Source organism: Rhinolophus ferrumequinum, chromosome 7, assembly GCF_004115265.2.
Source record: "Rhinolophus ferrumequinum isolate MPI-CBG mRhiFer1 chromosome 7, mRhiFer1_v1.p, whole genome shotgun sequence".
NCBI classification, from domain to species: domain Eukaryota; kingdom Metazoa; phylum Chordata; class Mammalia; order Chiroptera; family Rhinolophidae; genus Rhinolophus; species Rhinolophus ferrumequinum.
In genome coordinates this window covers 89646054-89664532 of record NC_046290.1, presented here as the reverse complement: position 1 = coordinate 89664532, position 18479 = coordinate 89646054, and the positions used below count along the sequence as shown (strand labels likewise).

General features: G+C 52.1%; 1 protein-coding gene across 3 annotated transcripts; it reads left to right on the top strand.

The window, feature by feature from the left end:
• The first annotated feature begins 18 nt into the window (after positions 1 to 18).
• PTCD1 (pentatricopeptide repeat domain 1) lies at positions 19 to 18417 on the top strand. 3 transcript variants are annotated; one of them, XM_033109940.1, is made up of 9 exons: positions 19 to 118; positions 2176 to 2677; positions 4730 to 4870; positions 8994 to 9212; positions 11057 to 11158; positions 13066 to 13749; positions 14864 to 14980; positions 15676 to 15858; positions 17959 to 18417. In XM_033109940.1, the coding sequence occupies exons 2-9, from the start codon at positions 2198 to 2200 to the stop codon at positions 18139 to 18141; spliced, it is 2109 nt and encodes a 702-aa protein (XP_032965831.1). In that variant the 5' UTR covers positions 19 to 118; positions 2176 to 2197; the 3' UTR covers positions 18142 to 18417. The 3 variants fall into 3 exon arrangements, with proteins under 3 accessions (XP_032965831.1, XP_032965830.1, XP_032965832.1); XM_033109939.1 differs by lacking the exon at positions 19 to 118 and adding an exon at positions 148 to 258; XM_033109941.1 differs by lacking the exon at positions 19 to 118 and adding an exon at positions 293 to 371.
• Positions 18418 to 18479: the final 62 nt, after the last annotated feature.

Here is an 18479-nt window from a genome sequence, read left to right as displayed (position 1 = left end):
GGAGTACGGGCCGCTCCGCTAGGCCCTGCCAGCCGCCAGCCAAACCCGCGTCTCACCTCGCGGTCGCGAATAACTTATAGGCGCAGGGAATTCGCAACGTAGACTGCGCCTGCGCGAGGTTTGGCTGGGACTCCGCGCCTCGGAGAGGGGGGCGGGGAAGGGGAGTCAGAAGCACGGAGGGGCGGGTTGGGGACGCGGACCCGGAGTCGGGCGACGCGGCGCGGACATCGGGGCCGTGTTCACTGCCCTGGACTCGGAGTGAGTTCCTATTTGATCCTCACCGGAGCGTGGAACCTGGGCGGGGACAGACCAGAGGGGCAGCGAGTGTCACTGCCGGCGTTGAGCCCGGGGCGTCCCGTGAGGAAACCGAGGTTCTAAAGATCAGTGTGGAGGGGTTGGGTTGGCCTGAGGCTCCAGGAATGTCTGGGGAGGGGCTGGTCCCCCAAGGGAGAACAGCGGCAGCGTATCTCTAATTCAGTGGTTCTTAGCCTAGGGAGATTAATGAACTTGGGTAGGAAAATTACACCTTTATTGTCTCTGTGAAATTGAGCATTTCCTTTCCCGACTAACGAGTAGCGTTAGCAGTGCCCAAAACTCCAAGACGAAGTTGTGATTTCAAGTGGTGATGCGTGTAAAGGATAGTTGGAGATAGAGTATGTGCAACTACTACAAGCTATCATTTCCACTCATTACTACTTTAACAGGATGATAGATAGGATCTTGTTTTAGTGTGTTGAAAAGAAGCTTATATACCTAGTATAGCGTTAAGTTTGTTTTTAAGACATCTGATACCTATCTCGATTTTTTTTTGTTATCTTATGTATTTCATTTAATGCATGTAAACACTTTATTTAATGTGGCTAGTTGAAATTTTAAGATTACATATATGCTACCATTGTTTCTATTGGAGTCTTTCTATTGGAGTCGCAGGCCTCACCAGCCATGGAATGGTGAAGGCCCTCTGCACTAGTGTCTCTAGGGCGCTAGTCAAGAGAGGCCGTCCTTGACCTGGGCTCAAAGCCAGCCCATTTCCACCGCTGGCCAGCCTTGCCCACAGCACTGCTGCAGGGCCCCCAGCATGTCACTCCCTACCTGGGCCTCAGTTATTAGTCTGCCGTCACCTCTGAGGTCTTTCCAGTGGTGATCTGATATAACCAGGCCTTAAAATATTTTCATAATGGTTACTCTGATATTTTTTTATGAAAGAGTTTTAAGTATACAGAGCAGGACCTCTGGCCTAGTACTGTCCAGTAGTAATATAATGTGACCACTATGTAATTTTAAATTTTCAAGTAGCCACATTAAATAAAGTAAAAAAAATTGTGAAATTAATGTTAAATTTTCTTTAGCCCAGTGTATCCAAAATGTTATCATTTCAACATGTAAAATAATTGTGTGTGTGTTTTACATTGATTTTTTTGTGTGCAAAGCCTTTGAAATCTGATGTGTATTTTGTACTTTTAGCATATCTCCAGATTAGCTGTATTCATGTGCTCAGCAGCCACATGTGGCCAGTGGCTACCATATTGGACAGCACAGTTCTAGCCCATTTGTCTACGACTTGCAGAAAAGAAGTGCTTGAGTTAGCTTTCCTGTGCAGAGGCCCAAAATGCCAACAATTTTTTTCCTAATATTAAATGATTAATAGCTGCAATTTTTTGAACACCTATTAACTGTCAGGTATTGTGTTAAAAATATATCATTAGTCCTTATAATCTCGTGCTGAGGCAAGTGGGGTTATCCTTACCTTGCTGCTGAAGAAATTGAGACACAGAGATGTCAAGTAATAGGCATAGACACACAGCTCTGGCTAGGACTCAAACTCAGCTGTGATTTCAGCACCGTGCTCTTTGATCATAGTTTGATAATATCCGTAGCTTATGTCTGTTGAGTGCCTAATGTGCCAGCACTGTGCTGCACACTGTATATCTGAGACTTCAATCATTGCTATAGTGTTGTGTGGGTGACATTATAGTTAACCCCAATTTACAGGCAAGGAGACTGAGGCTAGAGCATTGAGTGCCCAGGGACTCATGGATGGTTGTTTGGCAGAACTGAAGTCAGAACATAGGCTTTCTAACCTCAGGGCTCATGCTTATGACCACTTCTCTGTCTTTCTGCCTTTTTTGGACTATGAACCTGAGTTAACTTCAATATTTTTCTGACCTGTGCCAGGCCCTGGAGGTAAAAGCCAGAGATGGACCTTGTGAGACTCTCCCGGCTCTTTTCCAGCCCCCGCCCCATGGGACTGTCTGTCCTGCAATGCCTTGACCCTCTACGAGCCAGGTGGGCAGGAGCTAGGGAGGGGCCTGCTTGGCTGAGGGCCATGGGGCCGACTGGGCCAACATCAGCAGCCTTCAGCAGCTCGCCCTCTCAGTTGCCCCTCAGCCAGGGGAGCCAGAAGAACACGCACAACCGCAGCTCTGACCTGAGCCAGCCCAGCCCCATGGCCAACCAGGAGGAAGAGGAGGAGGAGAGTTTTGGGACCCTTTCCGATAAATACTCTTCTCGGAGAATGTTCCGCAAATCAACGGCCCAGTTGTATAACCTACGGCTCAGGGAACAGAGTGTTAAAGAAGATGAAGAAAACGAACTGGATCCAAAATCATGGCAAGGCCGGAGAAACACCCCTTACTGGTACTTCTTTCAGTGCAAACACCTGATCAAGGAAGGGAAGGTGAGGGAACTTTTGGATTCTGCTGCTCCTGGCTCCTCCATTGACGGTAGCCCAGTACTTTGTGAGGGGCCACTTTGCTTTCTTAATCTCTAAAGGTTGGGATGCTCACGGCTCTTCTCTCCTCTGTCTTTCCTCACCTGGGTGCTGTACCAGGTGACCCGCCAGCCCCCTGGCTTTCAGTGCCCCCCTTCACTGCAGCTCTTGTATTTGTATCTCCAGCCTGGACTTCCCGGGGACTCCCGATCTGTGTATCCAGTTACCTCCTCACCATCTCCCTTCCACTTACCCACATGGACCTGAAATTTTTGTTGCCAACCTTGTTTTCCCTGCACTTTCTTCATCTTACTAATTGGCAACCGCATTATTCCGTCTGCCCAGGCCAAATGCTTTCAGGTTATTCCTAACTCTTCTCTTTCTCTCACCAACTTCAAAATGTTGTCAGTCCTAACACTTCTCACAATCCCACCCCTGAATGCCCGCCCAGGCTTAGCCTGCTCCTTGCCCTCACAGCTGTTATCCTGGTTACTGGGCTCCCCACTGCTCTTGCCACCTTCTGCCTTGATGTCAGCTCACAGCATAGAACTTTCCAGTTAAAGCAGAAAGCAGATAGCATTAACTCTTCTCCAAAATTTCCAGTGTAGTCAGTGATGTTGAAGGTATTCACTTTCTTAAGTATTGATAATGACATTCGTTTGTTTACAATTCTCTTAGAGGTACATGTTGAAGATTTTATGAATGAAATGATGTCTGGAATTTGCTTTAAAAAATTCTGTTTGGAGGAGAAGTGCAGGGTGTAGATGAAACAAGACTGTCTAAATGTTAATAATTGTTGTAGTTAGCTCTTCTCTCTACTTTTGTGTATATTTGAAATTTTCCGTAATGAAAAGTTGAGAAATAAACAAAGAGAAGCCAGAGTCCTCACAATGGCTTATGAAGCCAGCGAGGTCTGCTACCACCACTCTTCAGCCCTCGCTGGCCTCCTCCCCCATGTACTGTGCTGCAGCCACCCCCGTCTCCTCTCTGCTCCCAGGCGTCCTCCTGCCTCAGGGCCTTTGCTCTGGCCATACCGTCAGATAGCAAAGGGGCTTCTTCCCTCACCTCCTTCACATCTTTGGTCACCTGTCACCCTGTGGATGAGGCCCTGCTTGGCTGGCATATCTAACCCTGAATCTCCTATACCCTTCTGGCACTTACTGCTTCATTGTTGTTCATAGCACATTCCACATACTATGTATTTTTCTTGGTCATCTCATTTGATGTCTGTCTTTCCGCACCAGAGGATAAGCTGCTTGAGGGAGCTCCATCTTGTTCTCAGCTATAGCCTCAGCAGATAGATCTTGCCTGGCACATAGTAGGACTCAGTAACTACTGGTTGAATGCATGGATGAAAAAAAACAAAGGAGTGAAGCCGGGATTTGAAGGGGGATGGTTTAGGGGTGGGGATGGGGCAAAGACAGCCGTGGGCCAAGGGGGTTTGCAGTTGGAGGAAGCTAGTCGCCCAGAGCTGCCATCTACAGCATCTCAAGAGGCTGTTGCTGTGAATGGCCCCCTGGGGTTGAGCCTGCTCACCACACTGCCCAGAACCCAGCCTCTCGTCCAGCTCAGACCCAGGGGACAGGCCTATGGATGGGGTCACCAAGGAAGCAAGGGAAGCACGGGTCCTGAGATTCACAGAACTAACATTTTCTGAGGACCTACTGAGTGCCAGGCCTGGCTTCACAATAGGCCCACAGAGAGGCAAAGACCTCTTTGGCCCCTGCCCTCAAAGAGTTCACCGTCGGGCTGGAGGGAAGGTAGCCCACAGCAGTGGGGTTGAGAGTTCCCATAGGTGGTGGGAAACGAGTGGGCTTTCCTTCCTGGCTACTACAAAGCTCCCTGCTGCAGCACAGGGACCAGCAGGCTAGTGGCACAGGCCACAGGTGTGTGTGTGGCTCCTGGACAGGCCTGGTCTTGGGCTCAGGGAGGATCCGTCAGTCTCAGCCTCCCTCCCTCTGCTGAGGGTCTCTGAGGCCACCCTGAGCCCCCTCCCTTGTTTCCTCCTTCCTCCCCCAGCTGGCTGAGGCCCTGGACCTGTTTGAGAGGCAGATGCTGAAGGAGGAGCGACTCCAGCCCCTTGAGTGCAACTACACGGTGCTGATTGGGGGCTGCGGGCGGGCCGGCTACCTGAAGAAGGCATTCAAGCTCTACAATGACGTGAGTGGGGGGCAGGGCGTGGCAGGGGCCAGGCCCCAAAAAGCATGGGTTTGGGGGCCAAAAAGAGCTGGATGCAGATCACAAATGTGTCACCTGCTAGTGCATGACCCTGGGCAGATGGTTTAACCTCCCTGGCCTCAGTTTCATCATCTGTAAAATGGAGATGGCACGTGAAGTCCTCCAGCATCTGCCTGGACCATGGCAGGCCCCACCCGTCCCCTTCTTTTTCTCCTGCTATGCCCAGTTTGTTTGTGTTCCTTTTTTCTCATCCCTATCCTCACCCGCCACACGTGCACCTTTCTTCCAAAGCTGGTCCTTTGAAAAAGGGCTCTGATTTCTCTTGGAAAGTGATTTTGCTTTACATTCACCCACCTCTGGGGTATGGTGTATTTGTCATTCTCAGAGCCAGGAAGCTATTTCCTTTGTGAGTTGGGAAAGAGTTGTGTTGAATTCTAGCACAAGTGATCCCATCTTCTCCTGTGGCCAGAAACTGGGACATCCTTGACTCCAACAAAAATTCTTGGGAGCCCTAGTCTTGTCGTTTGGGATATTCCTACTCCAGGCCTGATACTCTCTAGCTGGAAGCAAGGGGGAAGAATTGTGTTTACAGACGGTAAGGTAACACATGCTTTAAAAGAGCTAATTAAATATCATGGCATAGAAAAACAAGAGTCTGCCCTGATTGCCTAGTCAGCAGAAAAAAACGTTTCAGGTGCTAAGTGAAAGGGGGAGGGGCATTTATTGTGGCTCTTGGTTAAGAGTCCTTAGCAGCACTTCCTTACCTTTGGAGATCCTTAAGAGACTTCCCACACGCTGGGCCACTCTGTTTAACCTTCGTTATTCTCCATTTACTGCTTCCCTCCCACCCGTCAATAAACCTTATTTTGGAAGTTTTTAGATTTATGGAAAAGTTATAAAGACAGTGTAGAAAGTTCACAAATGCCCCCATCCCCCATCTCCTATGTCAGCATTTTATGTTACAAAGGTACATTTGTCAAAAGTTAAGAAACCACCATTAGTTCATTATTGTTAACTAAACTTCAGACTGTATTTGGATTTCACCAGTTTTACCCACTGATACCCTCTTTGTATTCCTGTATATCTGATCCGGGTTCCCATACTGGCTCCTCCAATCTGTCACATTTTCTGAGGTTCCTTGTTTTTGATGACCTTGACAGTTTTGACGAGTACTTGTCAGGGATTTTGTAGAATGCCCCTTATTTGAGAATTTATACTTTTTCATGATGAGACTGGAGTTATGGGTGTGGGGAAAGAGTATCACAGAGCTGAAGTGCCCTCCTCGTACAAGGGGTTCGCAACACGTCAGCATGACCTAGCACAGGTAACATTTATCTTGGTCACTTGGTTAAGTGGTGTTTGCCAGGTTTCTCACCGTGAAGGTGCTGTTTTCCCCTTTCCAGCCTCTGTTCTGTGGGTGTCCTTTGCAGCACTTATTACCGTTGTTGGTTACCTATATCTCTGCTGTGTGCCTCCCCTCTAGATGAGTCTGTCCTGGTAGCCACTGGTGGCCAGTGCCTGGCTTGTAGAGAGACCTTAGTACACATCTGTTGAATGTGTGAATACATTCGAAGTCGGAATCACCATCTTCACTTTTCAGATAAGGAAACTTGCCTGAAAGTTTCCGGAAGATGTTGCATTGCCTTGTCCAGAGTTACCGGTAGAGTTGGGGGCTGAGCCCAAAAGGGCCTGACTGACTCCAAGAGAAGGGCTCTTCATATCCCTCCTCAGCAGCTTGATGCCTGCCCTTGGTCAGGTGGCCCTTCTCTGGGAAACACTGAGTGCTCGGCTTTCCCAGGAGCTCCATTACCCAGAGGGCTTGATAAGCACAGAGTCGGCTGCAGCCTGGGGTTTGTGACTCCACAGGGTGGGGGGACCTGAGATGTGTTGCAGTAGCATGCATTTGGCTGCTGCTGGTCTGGGGATACTCTCCTACCTGACCTTGCAGCAACTTCTCAAGGTGACAGTATCATCCCAGTATTTTCAGTGAGGAGCTAACTTGCCCGTGACCCTTCAGTTAGTAAACATTGGAGCTGGGCTTTGATTGCCCCCCCTGCCCTTTCTCGACCAGATTCGCCCCAGGTCTCCTTAACACTCAGGGCGACCTGGTGGCCAGATATGGGAGCATTGGGAGGACTCTGCTTCAAGCACCTCAGGCCTTGGGGGGCTGATGAGTGCCATGGGGACGATGGTTTCTTTCTTTTTTTTAATTAAAGTTTATTGGGGGTGACAATGGTTAGTAAAGTTACATAGGTTTCAGGTATACAATTCTATATGTCACGTTGATATATATACATCATCTATATATCACATTGTTCACCACCCAGAGTCAGTTCTCTTTCCATCACCATATATTGGATCCCCTTTACCCTCATCTACCATTCCCTTCCCCCCTTACCCTCTGGTAACCACTAAACTGTTGTCTGTGTCTATGAGTTTTTGTTTCTTCATTTGTTTCTCTTCTTTTGTTGCTTTCAGGTTTATATCCCACATATCAGTTAAATCATATGGTTCTCGACTTTTTCTGACTTGTTTCACTTAGCATAATAATCTCAAGATCCATCCATGTTGTCACAAATGGCATTATTTCATTTTTTCTTATGGCAGAATAATATTCCATTGTGTGTATATACCACATCTTTATCCAATCATCTATTGAAGGACACTTTGGCTGTTTCCATATTTTGGCCACTGTATATAAAGCTGCAGTGAACATTGGAGCACATATATCTTTACGGATATTTTCAGATTTTTGGGGTAGATACCCAGGAGAGGGATTGCTGGGTCATATGGTAATTCTATTCGTAATTTTTTGAGGAACCTCCACACTGCCTTCCATAGCGGCTGAACCAACAGTGTATGAAGGTTCCTTTTTCTTCACAGCCTCTCCAACACTTGTTACTATTCTTCTTGTTGATGATAGCCATTCTAACTGGGGTGAGGTGGTATCTCATTGTGGTTTTCATTTGCATTTCTCTGATGATTAGTGATGTTGAGCATCTTTTCATATGTCTATTGACCATCTGTATGTCCTCTTTGGAGAAATCAGGTCCTCTGCCCATTTTTTAATTGGATTATTTGGTTTTTTGTTGTTGAGTTGTATGAGTTCCTTCTATATTTTGGATATTAGCCCCGGAGGAATTGTTTGGAAAATATTTTCCCATTCGGTTGGTTGCCTATTTTGTCGATGGTTTCTTTTGCTGTGCAGAAGCTTTTAACTTTAATATAGTCCCATTCATTTATTTTAGCTTTTACTTCCCTTGCCTTTGGAGTCAAATTCATAAAATCTTCTTTGAACCCAAGGTCCATAAGTTTAGTACATATGTTTTATTCTATGCAGTTTATTGTTTCAGGTCTTATACTTAGGTATTTTATCCATTTTGAATTAGTTTTGGTACATGGTGACAGATAGCAGTCCAGTTTCATTCTGTTGCACGTGGCTTTCCAGTTCTCTCAGCACCATGTATTGAAGAGGCTGTTTCTTCTCCATTGTATGTTTTTGGCTCCTTTGTTGAAAAGTATCAGTCCATATTTATGTGGGTTTATTCCTGGGTTTTCAATTCTATTCCATTTGTCTGTGTGTCTGTTTTTTCTGCCAATACCATACTATTTTGATTATTGTTGCTCTGTATTATAAGCTGAAGTCAGGGAGTGTGATACCTCCAGCATTATTCTTTTTTCTTAGGATTGCTTTGGTTATTCGGGGGTCTTTTGTGATTATCTAATAACTTTTTGTTCTATTTCTTTAAAAAATGCCATTAGGATTTTGATGGGGATTGTGTTAAATCTGTATATTGCTTTGGGTAATATGGCCATTTCAAGTATGTGGAGTCTTCTAATCTATAAACATGGAATGCCTTTCCAGGATAGTTTCTTGTTTGGTGCATCTGGGGTGCAGGGTCAGTTTTCAGAGTCCCTCTGCCTGAGTCAGGTTTGGAAAACCGAGCTCTGATGTGTCACTCAGCTCTGCCTCAGCGCAGGCCCCAATTCCAGGCCTGTATAATGCAATATGACGGAGTCCTCTCTAGCTTCCTCTTGGGGTATCTGTCACCTGTGTGTCCAGCTGATGCTGGAGCCACCTCCAGGTTTCTCCCCATCTCCACAGATGAAAAAGCGGGACCTGGAGCCCTCAGATGCCACCTATACAGCCCTGTTCAATGTCTGCGCTGAGTCCCCCTGGAAGGACTCGGCTCTGCAGAGCGCCCTGAAGCTACGGCAGCAGCTTCAGGCCAGAAACTTCCAACTCAACTTGAAAACCTACCATGCCCTGCTGAAGATGACGGCTATGTGTGCAGACCTCAGGATGTGCTTCGATGTGCTCAAGGTGGGGACGCCCTCCCTTCCTGCCTCCCACTCGGGACCTGTGCTGGGTAGCGATGTGAGGCTGTGGCCATGTGTGCCCCTCATGCAAGAAGGTTCAGGGGCCAGTGAGATGGCCTGGAGCTGGGCCCTGGGGTTCACAGAGGAATCCGACGAGACTGCTCTCAGAGGCTCCCAGCCCCACGAGGGTGGTGGGTTTTGTGTGCTGCTGTGTGCTGTGTCCTGCTGTGTGAGACTCGGTGGTGTCACAAGGAGGGCGGCCTCACAGTGCTAAAGATGAGTCGGTGCTCAGCAGGGAGGGCCTCCTGCTTCAAAGGAGCCGCAGGAACAAAAGCCCCAGTGTCCAGGGAGCTGTGGATTCCGACCGGTCCTTCTGTTGGGTTTGAGGGAAGCAGGCGGTGGAAGTATGAGAGCACAGCAGGGGCCTGTCTGCGTAGAGCTTTGGCCTGTATCCTCTCCTACTCCTCAGCGGCCTCGTAAGAAGGGTTTTTATCCCCAGTGTACGGAGGTGACCAGGAGGGGGTTTGAGTAGGGCGGACCAAGAGCAGGGTGGTGGTTCTGCTTTCTCCGGTTGCAAGGATGTAAGACAGATGCAAGTTAACACTGAAATTAAGGCTTGTAGGAAGCAGGGAAGGCTCTAGGTCCCCACAACTAAACCCCAGGAGAAGCAGGGTAGTGTCAAGGCTCAGCAAGGCCCTGGGCAGCCTTGTCGTCGTACTCTTCCCTCAGGCATGTCACACTCTTTATTTTTAGTGTTACCCAGAGTCGTGGCTGCTTGCTGTCTCACTCTGTACATCACTGACAGACGCTTTTCCTCACTGCACTTAGCAAGGTCCCTCCTGCCCATCGTGAGAGAGAGGACCTGATGGGCTGTCCGGCACCTCACGGTGTGGGGCAGCCTGTGGCCAGTCCCTGGGTTGGCTGCCTTGAGTGGGCCTGCCCTGCTCGAAGGGCAGGATCATGGTCTCGAGCCTGGAGACCTTCCTGTGAGGGACGCATCCCTCCAGAGGGTGCTGTGTGCGAGGCCAGTACCGTAAGCTTCCGGAAGTGTGGCTGACAGGCCTCTGGCCTGACCTGTCCAGAGATGTCAGATCTGTGTTTTAGACAGGTCACCTGCCTGGTGAGGGAGAGGGGTGAGTTACGATATTAGCTGTGATGATGCAGGAGAGAGAACACAGACTAAAACTTCACTGAGGTGGAAGGGTTGGCAACGGGGAGGCGGGAGAATGGCAGTGTTGGGGTGGGAGCACCCGTGCTGACAAAGGGCAGAGGAGAACAGGCTTGAGGAAGAGATCCTGAAGTGCTGAGAGGGGGCAGGAGTATCTCAAGTAGGCAGTGGCCAACCACGACAGGCCCAGGAGAAGCCAGTAGTAACTAGTGCCCTGAGCACTTGCTGTGTGCAGCCACCACACCGCCTCGTGTGGTCGTTCCCAAGATGCTCCAGGACAAATCCTGCCACAGATGAGGAAACAGACTGGGGAGTCTTGCCTGCGCTCCTGCAGCTGGCCAGTGGTGAAGCTGGGACTTGAAACCAGCTCTGCAATTCCAAAGCCTTGAGTACAGGCGCTAAAAGTGACCACTGGGGTGGTCTTTGCAGAGGGTTGCACAGAAATGATAGGAGCAGCTGGAAGAGAGGGCTGGGAAAGGGGAGGAGGAAATGCAGGCAGCACTGGGACAACTCTGCTCAGGAGCTGGTTCTTAGCTGGCCCTAGAGCCCGGCTCAGGGCCCTCCTTTTAGACATGCAGAAGCGGGCCTGCCCCAGGAGTGTCCGTCCTGAGTCAGACCCTGCGGGCGGGGCTGGGCTCTGCTGCAGGTTCCCAACAGGACCACCTCATTCCCTCCCCCAGGAAATGGTTCGTAAAGGACATGCCGTCACAGAGGAGACCTTCAGTTTCCTGCTCATGGGCTGCATCCAGGACAAGAAGACAGGTTTTCGATATGCCCTGCAGGTGTGTCCCTTCTGGCTCTGCCTGCCTGCCTCTCCCGCTGCCCCACTTCTCCCGTGTGCCTGTGTGGGGTGCACATGATGTCCGTGTGTGCATGTCTTGAGCTCCTCCCCCTGCTCTGTGCTGGGTGTTTTATATTTGTGATCTTTTGGCTTTTCCAGAGCAGAGTGCTCCCCCCCACCCCTCACCAACCTCATTTTACAGCAGGCAGGGAGAGCAGGCCCTCAGAGGAGGTGGCGGCATGGCTGCCCTGAGAGGGAGGGCGCAGCCAGCCCATGCCCTCCTACTCTGCTTGGCGGCCTTTGTGCAGCCAGCCCGCATTTACTAAGCTACGGTTCCCGCATGCCGGCAGCACACCTACCTGGGGTGCTCGCTCAACCATCCTCCATCGGCCCCCAGCTCAGCATCTTTGCAGGGGAACCCCAGGAGTTGTATATAGTCCTGGGAGAATCTCATGGACATCAGAGTCGAGACATGCTGCTCTAATCCCACCTCAGACCCCCAGAGAGAACCAACACCCTCATCAAGTGGGGTATAGTATTAGTGGTGGTGGGTGCTCTCCTGCTCGTCAGCCGCAGCTCACCTAGAGCCCTCCAGCTTCAGGGGGTGCCACAGAGCAGCAGCAGCAGCCTCACCTGGGATGTGCCAGAAAGGCAGGGTCTCAGACCCCGCCTCCCCACTGCGTCCAGATCAGGATTTCAGCAGGATCCACAGGTCGTTGGTCTGCACAGAGTTCAAGCCCCAGTGATCTGGGACAGCCCTGGACCAAATGCTTGCCTTCCCTCTGCAGACTCCCTGGAAGCAGGGGCCGCCGGCCATTCCCTGGCCATCAGCAAGCTTCGGCTGGTGCAAACCAGCCGAGACCTAACTCCTTCCTCTCCTTGGTCTAGATCTGTTCTAGTTATAAAAGGGTCTGTAAGACTAGCAGCCGTGCACAGTGTCATGCACTTACTAAACTGCCTGAGCTAGGCAGCATTAGCCCTGTTTTACAGACAAGAAAACTGAGGCTCCAGAGGCTACGTAACTTACCTAAGTTCCCACAGTCACTAAGTGGCAGAGCTGGGATTTGAACCAAGGTACGACTGGCTCTAGAGTCAGAATCCCTGCCACCCTGGGATAGCATGTGTATCTCTGCAAAAACTCAGTTCGTCACCTGTGAAGGTGCCTGCCAAGACCCTAGCCCTCCTCAAGACTCTGTCTGGTGGACAGCCACCCTCTTGCCAGGTGTGCCCACCTGGGCCTTACCTGCCCCACCTCACCTGCACACTAGTCCCTGAGGGCAGGAAGTCAGATGCACGCTCTGGGCCCACTGAGTGTGGCCTCCTGTTGAGTCTGGAGACGAGAAGCAAGCGAGACCTTGAGCCCCTGTGGCGCTGTCTTGGTCACCCAGGCATGATCAGAGCAGCCCTTTTTGGAGAACACAGAACACTGTGCTGTGAGGATGAAAATGGTCTCATCTCAGAGCAAACAGGGCTAAGCCCACAGCTAGTGAGGCTCTCTGCCTGGCGCAGTTTTCCTCTGTCCTGTGCTCCCGAGGAAGTCTGAGAAGGCTGCGTGGGGCAGAGCACAGTCTGCACTCAGGACGTGCAGCTGCATCCAATCCCTAAGTTGGCTTAGACTCTTCCAGAACCTAGCCTCCTGGCTGTCCATCCCCAGGGAAGTACCAAAGTGGGCAGAGATCCAGGACCCAGTTTTAGGGAGAGCTAAAGGGAGGAAAGGAGTGGTACCCCCATGAAGTCTCCTAGAGGGTTCTCAGATTCTTCAGATTCTTAGTTGCCCAGAGCCTGGTGTGAGGTCAGATGCTCTCCGCCTTCTTCCCTCGCCCTTGGTGTTTGCCGGCTGCTTGCTGAGTCCAGTGCCTGCTCCCTCCAGAGACGGAGCACAGAGCTGAGGCTGTCTCTCCCTGGCAGGTGTGGAGGCAGATGCTGAGTCTAGGCCTCCAGCCAAGCCGGCACATCTACAACCTGCTGTTGGGGGCAGCTCGGGACTGTGGCCTGGGGGACCCAGACGTGGCCTCCGTGCTGCTCCTGAGGCCCCGGGAGGAAATGGTGTTGTTCCAGCCCCCAGAAGGCGGGCAGCGGGCAAGGAGGGCAGCCCGGGCCGGGATGATCGACGGCATGTCAGCCAGTCTGCACGTGGAGACTCTGGAGAAGCAGCTGTTTCTGGAACCTTCTCAGGCACTTGAGAGGCCTCAGGAGCCTCGGGAGGCCAGCGTCTCCAGCGAGGCCCAGCCTGAAGTGGAAACCAAGGTGGACCCTGCTGACACGGCCCTTGCCTCCTGGGGGCTGGAGGCCAACTTACTGACCTTGGGGGCTGTCCCCCCAGCTGTGGTCTCCTTTGGGACTGTGACCACCCCAGCTGACAGGCTGGCCTTGATGGGGGGCCTGGAGGGCTTCCTGGGCAAGATGGCAGAGCATGGGCTCCGGCCTGACATCAAAACCCTCACGTTGCTGGCCGAGGTGGTGGAGCCAGGGAGCCCTGCAGAGTCCTCGCTGCTGACTGTCCTGGACTCACACCAGGTGGAGGCTGATGTGACATTCTTCAACACTCTGATGAGGAAGAAGAGCAAGCTGGGCGATCTGGAGGGGGCGAAGGTGAGGGGTGTGGAGGCCGGCACCGGGCTCTGGGCTGGGCCCCCTTCTCTCCTCTGATCAATCCGACTGCCGGACCTGGCTCCCTGCCAGGTGTCGTCCATTCCTGCAGTTGGGCAGACTGTCCTGAGCCCGTTCTGGGCTCTGCTGAGAAGCTGGGAGTTGAGCGATGAACCAGCCAGCTGCACTCCCTGCTCTCCTCAAGGAGCGCACAGATGGGTGGGAGGCAGACACCAAACACATCCGCACACTGACAAGGGAAGGGGGCCGTGGTGGCCTGAGGCTGGTGGCTCCTGCGTGTCCCGACGCTTCAGCCTCTGTGACATCGCACTTTGTACTAGATAGTGTTCTAAGAGCTTCACCTCCATTTCTTCCTTTCCTGACCACCCCAGGAGGCACTGCTGGTATCTGGCTTTCCCTGTTTCACATGTGGGGACGCCGGGGTTCTCACAGGACTTTGTTCATTCATATGACGTGTTTCTATGTGGTGTCTTTTTTGCCAGGGCACTGACCTGGGCACTTGTGAGCATCAAAGATGACAAAGACACAGCCTCTGCATTCAGGCCCACGGCACAGAGGGCACCTTTCCCTACATAAGCTAAACGTGATGGGGCCCTCCCTGGGGCTCTCCCTGACCCAGCCAGGCTGACAGGTGTCCTGTTCTCTCCCTCGCCCCTGTTCAGGCCCCTCAGCCAGCACTTCCCACACTGTTGTTGGTGTTGTCTGCCACCCGGGACCATGGGACCGTGAGCCCTCGAGGCCTCTGCTGTTCCAGGGACACTGAAGGCCCAAGTGCGGGGATGGATGGCAGACAGAGGAGCAGGAATATTAAGGGCATTCCGGGAGAAGGGACAGCATGTTGGAGACAGGCAGGCTAGGAGCCAGGGTGGATGTGGACCGTGGCTAAGCTCTGGGGGGCTGGGCTCGGATAGGTGGCTGGACAGGACCCTGGGCCTTCGGATGCCTGGCTGAGGCCAGCAGGGGGCGCCTGAGGCCTGGGAGCAGAGCTGTGCCATGCCCCTGGAGTCTCCAGCATTCATCCCCCGGCTTTGACAGAGAAGGCTCTAGCCAGGGCTGGGGGATTACAGCTTACTGGGTGCCATGTTTGTCCCCACAGGCGCTGCTGCCAGTCCTGGCAAAGAGGGGAATTGTCCCCAACCTGCAGACATTCTGTAATTTGGCCATTGCGTGTCACAGACCAGGGGACGGTCTGCAGCTGCTGGCAGACATGAAGGTGAGTGGGCCCAGGCCTGGGTAGGACCTGTGGTGCTGAGGAGCACTCGGGGGGTGCTTAGGAAGGAAGCTGAGTGGGGGAAGAAGTGGGGGCCCTCCCAAATCCCCCAGGTCTCTGCACCCAGACAGGATAGCTGTAGGAGGGGGCGGGGGGGAGTGGGATTGTACTACCTTTAAGTTTAGAATGATCATTGGCCCAATTTGGGAGAAAGGACCTGGTGAGCTGCTGCAGGAATGGGCGTGGAGAGCAAGGATGTTACAGTCTTGAAGGTGGCAGTGGGTGAGAGTGAGGTGTGGGGACAGGTCTTGGCCCCAACCCTGGAGGGCTAGAGGGTAGACTGGAGCAGGAATGTATCAGAATTGTTGGGGGGCAGGGGTGCTGTAAACCCACAGCCAAGAGCCGGGGAAGAGGTCTCCCGCCCGTGGTTTACTGCCCGAGTCTGTTGATCTCTGAGAGCAGCATTCTTCTCTCTCAGTTGTCAGGGCTGAGAGGGGAAGGTGCTTAGCTGTGTGGGGGGATCTGCAGAGCGGGCATGCGTGCTGTCCTTTTGTTGCTCCGAGGTTCTGCCCTTCTTGTCCCTGGTCGCTGGTCTGCACCTGCAGACCTGACGGGCAGAGTAACTCCCCAAGCCAGACATGCCGCAGTGGCTTTGCCCCAAGGGTCGCCGTCATCTCGCTGATTGTGTGATTTTCCAGAAATCCCAGATGGTCCCCAACACCTACATCTACAGCTCTCTCATCAACGCGGCTCTCAAGAAGCTGGACTACACCTATCTCATCAGTATCCTGAAGGACATGCAGCGGAACCGAGTCCCGGTGAATGAAGTGGTCATCCGCCAACTGGAGTTTGCCGCCCAGTACCCACCCACCTTTGACCGGGTATGCGCACCGAGCTCTCATGTGCCCATGGTCTCCTTATCCAATGCCATCCTCACCCCGGTTCTGGCCTTCTGGGGTTGGTATGCCCTTGCTTTAAACTGTCAGTGGCTTCCCTTAGGAGCAATTGCAAACTCCTTAGACCCGGTCCCTGTGGCTCCTTCATCTCAGGCCACTCTTCCCTTTGTTCACTTCTCAGTCCCACAAGACTTTCATCCTTTCTAGATAACACCAGCCACTTTCCTGCCTTAGGCTTTTTGTATTCTGTATCCCCCTGCTTTTCACATAACTGGCTTCTTCTCATCCAGGAGGTCTCAGCTAAATGGCTTTCTCAGAGATGCCCTGCGGGCTACCTCCCTTCCCTGTCACCATGCTTCACAGCCTGTGATTACATGTGCACACGTGACTCTTGCCCCTAGAGGCGGAGACGGTCTGTGTTGCTCACCTGGATCCCTGGTGCCTGCCCATTACCTGATAGCCAGTACAGACTGTTGTCAAGTGAATGGGGGGTGACACTAGGGCAGTGACAGAATCTGCTCTGCAATGGCCACTTCTCTCCTTGCTGCTCTGTGGCTGTCAGGCTCTGGGGGTTCCGTTTTTCGGCCCACTGAGTCAGATCCTGTGCTGAGCTCCTCCAGAGCAGCTGTGGCCTGGAGGAGCATGAGCCCGATGGGGAGGGAGTTAAGTTGGCAAGGACACACCAAGCCGTGGGGACATGGGGTCAGGGACAGCTGTGTAGCTGATGCTTGAGTAAGGCTTGGTAAGAATTAGCCAGCCGTGGAGAGTATGCCAGGCAGAGGGCACAGCTGGGCACTTAGGCTTGTCTTACTGACTCCTCAGGGTTCTTTATGTATTCTGGAGACTAGTCTTTTGTTGGTTGTGTTTGACAAAAATTGAGTTAGCCGACTGTCTCTTCACTGCGTGGTAGAGGGCCCACTAAGGTCTTCTCAGGTTCAGGCAGCAGTCACCAGACTACCACTGGCCTTAGAGCTTATTGTATTCAAATCATATTCATATTCCCTTATGGTGGTGGACGTATTTCTGATAGTCAGGTGTCGTGCGAGGCAGCCTGCGGGGTCTCTGCTCCCGCTCCCCAAATAAGAACGCAGGACATGGTGAGGCCAAAAAGGAACATCCACGGAGCCATAGATAGGGGAGTCATACCGCGAAATTCTTGCTGGCGGCTGGGTTGGAGACACAGGAAGCAGAAACCATACTGTCTGCAACCTGCCGTCCACTTCTCTCTGCGAACCAATCTCACTTGCTAGGTGCAATTGCCCTGCTAACCGCAATCCGCGCTTGCAGGCTCAGCCCCCATCTTCTTGCTAGCCCCCATTTTCTGCTAGCGTAGCCACAGCAGTTATATTAGGGGCCAGTGGCTCACTGGTTACAGCTGACGGCCAACCAGCCACAGCTGATGGCCATTTACTATCCGAGTGAGCACCTTTCCACGTGAGGGCGAGAGCCTGGAAACTGCGCTCCTGGCTCTGTCCCCACATCAGGTTTTTGCTTTATGTACTTTCAGGCTCTATTAGATACATACAAGTTTATAATTGTTAAATCTTTTGAATCAACCCTTTTATCATCATGAAGCCTTTCTCTCTGATGCTTTGTCTGTTTCTTCCGTCTATTCCTCTACCAGCTTCCTTTGGTATCTGCCTAGGACATTTGGTTTGCTCCTTTTCTTTCCACCTCTCTGTAGAGACCGCTGCAGCAGTGCTGAGATGAGGGTAAGAAGGGAGACAGTGGCTGTGCCGAGGGGCGGCCGTCGTCAGACTGTGGAGGCAGCTGGTGGGACCCAGCGGTTGTTGCCTGGGGGACAGGGGTGACACCCTGCTGGGTATAGGAGCAGGGCAGCACAGTTAGGAAGGACTGTCCGCAGATGGAAGTCTGGGTCCGCCTCGTCCAGCAACTTTGCTTCTCTACGGTGAACTACTCAGGTATTGAGTAGCTTTTGTGCCCTTTCGTCTTAACCACCTGGAAGAGGGAACAGTTTCCCTGAGGCTAGGCCAGCTGCCGTGGTTTGGGATTAGCTGTAGGTAGTGTGTAGTGATTCTAATCGTGCTCCTTGAACCCCTGAATCCCATGCTTTTCTAATTACAGTACAAAGGGAAAAACACCTACTTGGAGAAGATTGATGGCTTTAGAGCTTATTATAAGCAGTGGCTGAAAGTGATGCCAGCAGAAGAAACCCCCCACCCGTGGCAGAAGTTCCGGACCAAGCCTAAGGGGGACCAAGACAGCATCCCCGAGGCTGCTGTGGACGGAGGCCGTGGGGGCAGATGATGGGGAGGCCCTGGGGGACCTCCAGCAGAGCTGGAACAAAGTGCACAGCCTACGTAGTGCTCTGTGGGAGTCCCAGGAGTCCCTTTCATGCTAAAGACACACGAACATTGCTGTAGCCTCAAGCATGAGAAAGGTCCGGCCAGAGTAAGAGCTGCAGCATTTTGCAGGCATTGGTATGAGGACAAATGCTGGGCGTAGGGTGCCTGACAAGTTCACAGCAGGTCCCAGTGCAGCTTGGGCCACGCTGGCACGTCATCTTAGGCTACCCTCGCCTGACAGGTTGTCATCACTGATGAGAAAAATGAACTTGATCAGGGTCTCACGGCACGGATGAGGTG

Excerpts from the sequence above, each read along its gene's own strand:
- PTCD1 (XM_033109940.1), top strand. The coding sequence starts at position 2,198 with ATGGACCTTGTGAGACTCTCCCGGCTCTTTTCCAGCCCCCGCCCCATG. Across the intron at positions 4,871-8,993 it reads CATTCAAGCTCTACAATGAC|ATGAAAAAGCGGGACCTGGA; the intron begins GTGAGTGGGGGG and ends CCATCTCCACAG. Across the intron at positions 11,159-13,065 it reads GTTTTCGATATGCCCTGCAG|GTGTGGAGGCAGATGCTGAG; the intron begins GTGTGTCCCTTC and ends TCTCCCTGGCAG.